The sequence below is a fragment of the Silene latifolia genome, chromosome 11, assembly GCF_048544455.1.
Source record: "Silene latifolia isolate original U9 population chromosome 11, ASM4854445v1, whole genome shotgun sequence".
In the NCBI taxonomy this organism is placed as follows: Eukaryota; Viridiplantae; Streptophyta; class Magnoliopsida; order Caryophyllales; family Caryophyllaceae; genus Silene; species Silene latifolia.
Genome location: NC_133536.1, coordinates 200,761,654 through 200,772,011, shown reverse-complemented (window position 1 = coordinate 200,772,011; position 10,358 = coordinate 200,761,654). Strand labels below are relative to the sequence as shown.

At 38.0% G+C, this 10,358-nt stretch overlaps 1 protein-coding gene across 1 annotated transcript; it reads left to right on the top strand.

Annotated features, from left to right (window-relative positions):
- The first annotated feature begins 202 nt into the window (after positions 1-202).
- LOC141612313 (transcription factor BHLH3-like) lies at positions 203-2,678 on the top strand. The gene is made up of 4 exons (XM_074431054.1): positions 203-438; positions 838-966; positions 1,209-1,379; positions 2,375-2,678. The coding sequence occupies exons 1-4, from the start codon at positions 358-360 to the stop codon at positions 2,471-2,473; spliced, it is 480 nt and encodes a 159-aa protein (XP_074287155.1). The 5' UTR covers positions 203-357; the 3' UTR covers positions 2,474-2,678.
- The last annotated feature ends 7,680 nt before the right edge of the window (positions 2,679-10,358 follow it).

Here is a 10,358-nt window from a genome sequence, read left to right as displayed (position 1 = left end):
TATGAGATAGTTTAAAGCCAAAAAACTAACCAAATTTGTCTATACTCTTACCATAGGTAGTTATTGACCAAAAATAAAGAAAATAAAGGTAGTTGAAAACAAAAAAATTAATATAAGGTAGTCTTTTTATAAATACCCCTAAATATAAGGTAGCTTTTGACAAAAAAACCCTTAAATACGATGTGATGAAACTGGGGCAGTCATTTGAGAAGCAAACAAATAAAGGTTGATCATATTGATATGAGAGCACATCCCCTTTAAAAATAAACCTCATCAGAAAGCTTGCAGAGTGCGTGATAGGGAGGAAAGGGATTGAATTCTTAAGCAAAAGAGAAGGAATTATAGTGAAATAAAATCATGGTTTCCAGGGAGCACATTAGAGCAGCAGCACTGCATGAGAAACTGCAGCTACTTCGTTCCATCACTAACTCTCATGCAGTAATCATATATAATTCTCTTTGCACATTGTTTTTCTTAGTCATTTTTCCGTCTCAGTCATCTATTTACCTTTTATATTCATTGTGAGAAACATTTTAATTAAATATAAAATAAATGATTGAGACGGAGTGAGTACATGTTCAATTTTAATACTCCCTGCTACCATAATCTTCTTGTTTGTCTTTCAGAAGTTAAAATTCTTTAAAACTATTACGAAGAAATGAAATTATACTTCATCGTGATATGATGATATTGAAATATACATATTTTCTACCAAAACATTCTTTTATGAAATTAGATTGTTAATTAGAAAACATCTATTATGCATATTTTCAAAACAACATATTAATATATGTTCCGAAACTAATAGAGAGCTTTTTGTAATAAATGGTATGTCAGGATAATGACGCTTCCATCATCGTCGATGCATCAAAATACATAGAAGAGCTTAAGGAGAAGGTTGAACGTCTGAATCAAGATATTGTGGATGGTACACAAAGTTCAAACAATCAAGAAACAATACCCTCGGTAATAATTTTCAAATTATTATTCCCTCCGTTCTGATCGTTTGTTTACATTTGATTAAAATACTCTCATAATGATTATAAAAAGTAAATAAATTATGAGACGGAAAGAGTATATGTGATGATGATCAATCACTATCTAGTATCTACTCATTATTTAAAATTCCTAATTTTTTTACTTTATGTCATTATCTCATTGGGCTTAGCTTGTGATATGCTAATAAATGTAATGCATACATTGTGCAGGTTACAGTGGAAACCCTAGAGAAAGGATTCCTTATAAATGTATATTCAGGGAAAAGTTGTCCAGGTCTACTGGTTTCTATTCTTGAAGCTTTTGAAGAACTTAATCTTAATGTAGTTGAAGCTAGTGCATCCTGTGCCGATAAATTCCAATTGGAAGCGATCAGCGTTGAAGTATGTCGTCTCCCGTTTCTATTGTATTTTTCCGTACCCTTTTATCTTGTCACGCGGTCTAGTATTCATTAACCCTCAAGACCTTGTGTCAAAATCGGAAGCACAACAATTGGCTGGAACTTAATTTGGTCGAGTCTGAGAAACATAGGTGGTAGGTTATTACTCATAAACTTATATTAAAGCCGGCCGTTATATGATGTTATTTCATTTTAATTCGTATCATAAAATTTCAATGAATTTGCTACGTAATTCTATCTTACCCAATTGCCTGGTTGTATTATTTTGTTTTATGCCCGTCAAAATAAATGTCATAATGGATTCTATGCAATTGAGTCGATTCTATGCCAGAATAATATAATCAACATTTCGAGCATCGATTTCATATTTCCTTATGTACCCGTGTCACACAATCGTATCGCTTGATTAATTGTAAAAACTTTTTAAGATTAACTTTGTAAATAACCTAAATATGTTGGTCATTTCTTGAACATTTCATCCCCAAAATTTAACCTTCACCTTACAAAATACACATACACACATGACATTTGCATACTTCGATCATATTGAAAATGCCAACAAAAGAAGCCCATATCTTTACCTTGATTATGATTTATGAGTATCATATGCCAAGACTAGGTTTTTGTTTTCCTCAAACAAAAGTTATGACATGTGAATATTCTTTGTTTTATACACATGGACCATGCACCGATGCTGGGGATTTTTTCCGTGACAAATTCTCATTTCAGACGGCTGTATTCATCTAAATTTAAGACGAACAAAATATGACCATTTTATGATAAAACGTGAACACTGCATGATCAGATTTTTATCATTAAATAATCACTTTTTATTATAAAATGATACTTAATATTTTTATGGTAAGTTAAGTTAAGACCGTACTTCAAATATTTACTTTACTTCTTTTTCACGTGAACTTATTTACTGAACACAAACTGAAAATTTATAACCCTAATTTGATCACATGTTTTCGGCAGGGTGATGATGGAGGCGGAGAAATCGTCGATGCACAAGTAGTAAGGCAAGCTGTACTACAGGCCATCGGAAATCGGCATCCAACGTCCGAACAAGACTAGTACACTACTTATTCACTCTCCGCCCTACATATTTTTATTTTCGCTATCCTTTGGCTTATAAGGTTTTATATTTATGCAAACCCTCGTCTTCTTGTTTGTAGGTAATTCATTTTATTTGTAATGAAGTTATTTAGGCTCGTATAAATGGAAAATCGAAGATTTTTCATGAGCTATATATATAATATCGTCTCATTAGTTCCAATTTTATCAGATGTCCTGAAAGTAATAATATCGCCTCATGATTGATGTGTACCACCCAATTGTTCTTTGACAAATATGAGTTGGACAGTAATATTTGGAGCAAAGAGAACTGTCAATAGAGATCAGAAAACTAGAATTGATAGAATTTACGGAGCGAATCTGAGTTCATAGTGGTTCATGATTAGAAATTGTACATTTTTGGTCCTAAAATTAGACTTATATGATGGCGACATGTGACTTGTAAGATATATACAACGTAAACGTACTTTTTTTTTTTATCCTTGTTGATGGAATCCATAATGCTATATATATGAGGCGAGGGACGAAATAACCTTTAGTTAGAGGTGGCAATCGAGTCACTCGGCTTGGTTAAGGGCCGGGTTAAAGTGGGTCGGGTCATATCGGGTATGGGTTGTGTTAGGCTCGGATTGGTTGTAGTTTATGTCAGGTCATCTTTGGGTCGAGTCATCAATTGGTGGCAAGCTAGGTCGGGTTATCAACGGGTCAATATCGGGTCACGTTATCAGCATATATTTTACGTGGTATCCTGTTTATTTCTTTAGTTTTTGACAGGTAATTTTATGTTTAAACAATATTAATGTGTAGTTGCATTAATTGTAGTTTCTAGTGAAAATAATTAAGATGAATGTCAATTTGGTCATATTTACGTCATAATTATTAGGCTAGTTTCATTATTATTTGGTCATTCATTGGGTTTAGTTAATATCGGGTCACGGGCCGGGTTGGATCGATTCAAGTCGCGTTCGGATTGGAAAAAATAACGATCTTTTCGGTTATCGGTTCAGGTCGGTCGATTTCGGTTCACCCGATTTTTTGGGTTATATCGGGTCGGATTTCAGGCGGGGCGGGTTGGATTTCGGGCGGGTCGGGCCGGATTCCTCGGGTCAAGTGAGCTTTTACCAGCTCAAGCTTTAACACATGAAGTTTCAAGGAGATAAATTTACCTTGATAAGGGTTAATTAATATCGATCCCTTAGAGTTAAGTTTCATTTGTTTTTGTTTTTTTGTTTTTTTAATGATAAGAAAAAGATGTATTCATACCATAGCTGATTTAGTCGTAATATGAGCAATCCTATTTAGATTCCTAGAATAATGACTAATTGAAAAATATTGAGCTAACACGACTAACTTATTGATAGAGTGAAGGATAGCCTTAACATTATTAGGATATTAGGCCCATTAGGGCCGACTATCATTAGGGTTAGATTACGAGCTACGACGGCTACCGTCTAGGGTTTAGAGTATGTCGTCTATTATATATATTGTCGATGTATTCTCATCAGATCAACTCAATAATACAATTCTCTTATGCATTCATCTCCCCTCTATAATCTTAACATGGTATCAGGTTCTAGGTTACGTTTCCGCGCCAAACCCTAATTTATTTTTTTCTCTGTTCTTTCTTTCTCTCTGTTTCGCCTTCTTTCGTCATCTTCCTCATAAAACAATGACGATTGGCGGCGACTCAACTGTTTCTACTACCACTAAAACTACAACCATTGATGCCTTGTCTCCGTTTTATCTTGGTAACAGTGATATCCCCGGTCTAGCCATTTCTCATGTTAAACTTCGTAGTGATAACTATGAGGAATGGAGCTGATCTACCAAAATGACTCTTAAATCCAAAAGAAAGTTTGGTTTTTGTGACGGTACTATCGAAAAACCGTCGGACAAATTGCTCTTGGAACAATGGGACGTTATCCACGCAACTATTGTTCAATGGATAATGCATTCCAATTATTCCTCAATAAAACATAGCATCTCTTATTTTGAAGACACTCGTCTTCTTCAATTTGATTTGGCGAACGTTTCTCATTTGTCGATGGGACTAAAATCCATTCCCTTAAATCTCAACTCCATGACCTGTCATCGGGCTAAGGGTGTGACCATCACTGACTATTACGGTCAGTTAAAAAATTTGTGGGATTCACTTGCTAACCATGAGCCTCCTTTTGCTTGCGCGTGTGGCCGCTGTTTGTGTAGCATCGAGAAATCTGCCATTGCTCGCCAGGATTCCGAGCGCTTGCACAAGTTTCTTATGGGCTTGGATCGCTCCCTTTACGGTAATCTCCCTTCCAATTTATTATCCATGGATCCTCTGCCTACACTCAATCGTGCATTTCAGTTGGCTCTGCAAGCGGAGCGTCTCTCTCAGGAAGGCGTGGTTCAACACGAGACTGTTGATATGGCTGCTTTTGCCATTCGTCCTGCTGCATCTTCCTCTTCGGTCCTTGACCGGCGTGTTCTCCGGGACCAAGAAAAGCAGGACCGCAGGAAGTTAAAATGCTCTCATTGTACGGGTTCAGGCCACGAGATAACATCTTGCTTCATTAAATCTGGTAATTTTCCTGATTGGTGGGGCGATCGCCCCCGGACCCTCGAAGAATTTCGTGCTAAGGCTCGTACTCGGTCAGGAGTTGCTGCCTCTACTTCCCTCCGGTTCCTGCTCGTGCTCATATGATGCACTCTGAGTCTGACCGTCTCTCTGGTATATTTTCCGATTGGATTATTGATACGGGTGCATCCCGTCATGTTACCGGTGATATTTCTTGGTTAAGCAACTCTCATTCCATTTCCTCTCATCCAATCACCCTTCCTAATGGGCATAATGTCACGGCTAATTTGGCTGGGACAGTGAAATTGAATGACTCCCTTATTTTATCTGATGTACTCTATATTCCGAGTCTCACTTGCAATTTACTGTCTGTCTCTCAATTAGTTGTTGCGACTGGCTGTACCTTTACTTTTACTAACGAGTCTTGTATCATTCAGGACCATTCTAAGAGGACGAGGATTGGAGTCGGTAAGCTCCACCGGCGGGATCCCGTAACCTATGCTTTACAAATTATTTCTTTAAAAAAAAAAATACTTTTCATTTGTTTTGCGTTCTTTAGAAGCCTGCTTTCTAGTTGTGTAGCAATTCTATTTTGCTATTGCAGCTTTCTTTTATGGCACACATGCAACCTTTGAAAAATCTTCATTTATTTTCCTGCGGATATATCAGTCCGTACAAGTATATTTTCCGAGGGATTCAGTGCATTCCCCTTAATTAAAAATCTTCAATTTTGTTCAAGGTGGTATAAAATTGACTGGCGAGTTACGCAACCGATTTGGAGTTCGAAAAAATTAATGTTGTCCATATCTTGAAGTTAACGGATAATTTTCCGTCTTGATAAAAATTTGTTTAGGTCTGATTAGAGTTCCTAACAAATTATTTGATATTCGACAAGTTCGAAAAAAAAACTTAACGTTCTTGTTCGAAGAAATTTCTAACGAGTCTTAATACTCGTTTATTTTATCAACCTTGCGAAGATGGGGATGGATAATGAAGGCGAAGAAGTCGATGAAGATTGATTTTTTTTCTTATTTTGATTTTATTGTAATTCTCCAATTGTAAAGTTCGTACTATGTACCTCCTTTACGATTGCGGGAGTGTATTAGGATATTAGGCCCATTAGGGTTTGCATAATTAGGGTTAGGATATTTTAATTTTATTTTGATTTTATTATAATTCTCCAATCGTAAAGTTCGTACTATGTACTGCCTTTACGATTGCGGGAGGGTATTAGGATATTAGGCCCATTAGGGCCGACTATCATTAGGGTTAGATTACGAGCTACGACGGCTACCGTCTAGGGTTTAGAGTATGTCGTCTATTATATATATTGTCGATGTATTCTCATCAGATCAACTCAATAATACAATTCTCTTATGCATTCATCTCCCCTCTATAATCTTAACAAACATCTTGGTCCATTTCACTAACCCTAGAAATTTGAAAGATGAGGTTCAAACGGTCAGTAGTTGCTTTGATATGCCTGTAACCATGGTTAATAGAGTCATAATGGCATGTTTTTTTTTTTTTTTTTTTTTTTTTTGGAAAAATCGAACATATATATGTTAAAACAGAGAGTTCAAGTACATCATGACGGAGGGTCGGGGGAAGAGGCGCACATGCCGAAATGTAGTCGATGTTACATAAGTCTAATACAAAGGGTGGGGCAGAATCTCAAACGAAATAACCGTTACATGAACTAATGTCTTTACTTGAAGCCTTAGCAATTTCATCCGTCACTTTGTTAGCCGACCTCTTCTCAAAAACAAGCTTCAAACGAGCATGCCCAACAAACATCCGATGATTATCGGACTACAATATGCTTAGGAATCGCTACGTTTAATCGACAGTTTGTATAACTATACGTCGGAAAACTCAAAACGATTTCGAAAACAAAACATTTTCAGAACTTTTCAAAAGTACCTGGGTTGTTTTATGCATGACGACGGGGTCGCAATGACAATAACTAGAGTCAAAACCGACACCGGACCAAAACCGACTCAAAATGTAAATCCCGATTCCAACAATGAGCCAAACCGAGTCAAACACAAAAAAAAAACATCACAAAGCTTCCATGTTAAGTATACACGGTATACTTGAATGGTCAAGTAAAAAAATCATGCCATCTAAAACCTAGGATATAACAAATCATGATTTCAATTGCGTGATAGTGACAAGACAGCTGGCAGACCCGCGAAATGGCTCGTGCCTCTTCGAGTAGCCCTTGCGGCCACGTCTCTCAAAACGCACACAACCACTCAATCCTCTATAAATACCCCTCAAATACCACCATTTGAAGGTACGCGAGTGTCCGCCCCCTCATTTCTCCCTTAAAATTCTAGACTCGACTTCTCAAGTCACAAACCGACACGTATTTTCGACCTATCGATCGAAAATACAAGCCATACACATTGTTTGGTACCGTCATCGTGCATTAAATCACTTGACCGACCATTTTGACCAACTACACAATCATTAAACTAATAAACACTATTTACATTGCTAGAACGGTTTTCAACCGATTTTTCCGACCTAACAAGTTTTTACACTTCCGTCGATTTCTTGTCTTCAACCTAACATGTAAGTATGAGGGTGTAATTAATCCTCTTCTTTCATGTCTTTTTATCTGTTTTTTATGACCTTAACATGCTAAAACATGCATAACATGGTCCAAAATACGGATCGAATGAGCCAAAACCGAGTTTTGTCCGGAAACAGAAGCCCCTAGTCACAACTAGGTGGCTCGCGCCTAAATGGGCTGCCCAAGTCAGAACTCAAACGTGTTTGAGTTCATTCTTTCCATTTTCAGTTCATTTTACAACCGGTTTTTACCATTTCAAATCATTTTTATGATAAACCTTTTTAACCATAAATCATGTTCACCCTTGGTTCCTGATATCATGACGGTTTAATCCGTGTTTCGGTGATAATATTTGGTTAATTACATTTTAAAAGGTATTTGGTTAATTACCTTTTGTTCATTTGTTTACATTTCAAAAACAACCATATTAGTCATACATGCATAATCATCCTTGGTTCCACATACCATGACGGTTTAAATCCGAGTACGATGATGAACATTGACTAATTACAAAACAATGAACTTAACACAATTAGTTTTAATAAATGTTTTTCAAAACTACTCATGTCAAGCTTGCAAAACCGAACCCGATATCGAATATCGTCAATACAATGATGATTATTCAAGTCTCAATCTTCACATTAACACAAAAGCGGTCTAAACGATCTTTTCAACGAAAACGGGTTCAAATACCTTTTTACAAACCATTTCACAAACATTTTCAATAGTCAGGAGATGCCCCTTTGGACCGTCTGCTACCTCGCGCCTAAACAGGCTTACTGATTTCCAGTTTTCAAACCTGGACAGGGCCCTATGCATCGCCCTAAGGCTCGCGCCTCAATAGGCTGCCTGATCAGGTCTTGCTTCCTTTCCAGCACTTGTCTAGGACGATCACGAATTCATTTAACTCGAATACAGGACGGATCAGATGACAAGCCTGCCCTTTTACTTTGTATTTGCAACACGCCTTTCTAAGACAAATGGATCACGTTATGCACCATAAACCTAACTCGGTAAATGAATGTTTAATTTCCGTCTTGCATGCAAATCAACTTTAAATCCAACTCGACATCAATTACTTGATATTTGGATAAACAACCGACATAAAAAGCTCACACGTTAGGTTTAAACTTGTGGATGCGCATTCATGCATTTACCCGTTTTATCAACTTTTGCATTTAACCAACTGATGGTTTCAAATTCAACCTCAGAAGTGCACGGTTGTCATCGCGCAAAATTGAGGATCGATCCCACAAGGAGCTAGGAAGATTACTAATCGTTTTAATTCTTAGGCTTAGCTAAGTCGATAATATTTAGTTGAGGTTTTTAAACTAACAACTAACCTAAACAAAATGAAATGCAAATTATCACGAAAAGAAAATTGAGCAAGAGAAGAATAAGTTGTAAATCAAATGATTAAAAGGCCTATAACTCAGTTCTCCCACAATAATTTGTAATTCCACGTCACGATTCCCTAGGCTAATTATTTGGGTAGACAAGCAAGGAGGAGATAGCTCTAAATCGCCTAAAACCCCTCTCTTGGGTTCGCAATAGGACACTAGCACTCCACACCAACCCCCCTCTCGGGTTCGAAGGTCGGAATCCTTAGCTTAATACCCGGCTACCCCAAAAACATGCATATTCCCAAGGTAGCCTAATATTGGCTAAGGTCATTAAGCCACCATCGAATTCCGAGTCATCCCACTCCTCCTCTCGAAGGTCGATTTCAATCACTAGCCTAGAGGTACCCTCCCTTGGTTCTCCCTTTCGGTCTCAACTTAGGTTAGCAATAAGACCAAATTTTCGGGTACCCGATTCCCGACCTAACCAACTTTCGTTGGTGGACAAGGGTCACAAACCAACTTTACTCAAAATTGGCCAAATAAACAAATCAATCCTCTAGTCTACCCTTACCAATCTCCCTCAACGATAAGCCCTTTGGTGAATCAATTAATGAAATTACTCATGTAATACCCGCCCTTTTAGGGACCCGTTGACCGACCTTTGGGGGCAGGTGAAGGTTCTTGGGAATGCGTGCCAGAGATGTCTAGTGTCTTGTTAGGATATGAGGATGAGTGGTACTCGATAGAGTAGAGGTTACTCGATCAAGTATCTTGGGTACTCGATCGCGTAGGGGCCACTCGATCGAGTAGGTTGGTTACTCGAGAGTAGCGTCTTTACGGCGAGAGTTTATAATCATGTTTTTTTAAAACCGCAAATCATTTCCGCCTCCTTTCTTCAGACCTATATGTCGCCTCCCTCCTTTCCTTTCACTAAATACCTTCCATGGGAGCCTTTGAGGATGCTAGTGCCTTGAGGATGAGTTGCTTGAGTCGGGTAGCAGTCTTAACGCCGTTGTGAGATGCGTAGGTATGTCATCATCATCGTCTTTGTCTTTGTTGTTCCTTGTAGGGTTGTAGTGGTAGTAATAGACTTGTATGCTGTTTGTATAGGGGTTTCGTGCTTGGTTGATGTCTTGTGGTTGATCGAGGAATTGCTGCGGTTGGCTTAAAGGTAGGTTCGCCTACTCAGTGTCTGTTGGTTGTCTAGTGTGTAGGTTGTTGTATCGTTAATGTATCGTTGTTGTGACCGTGTGGCTGATTGTGTATGGTAATCGGTTGGTGCGTGCTGTTTCATTAGTTGTTGTTATAGTGCAGCTGTCTGTGATTGATTGTCTTTGGTTCTCGAGGTGCGTCCTCGGCTGAGTGGAGTCGCTTACGGGAGTGGCTTCACGCCCTAGTTTCGCC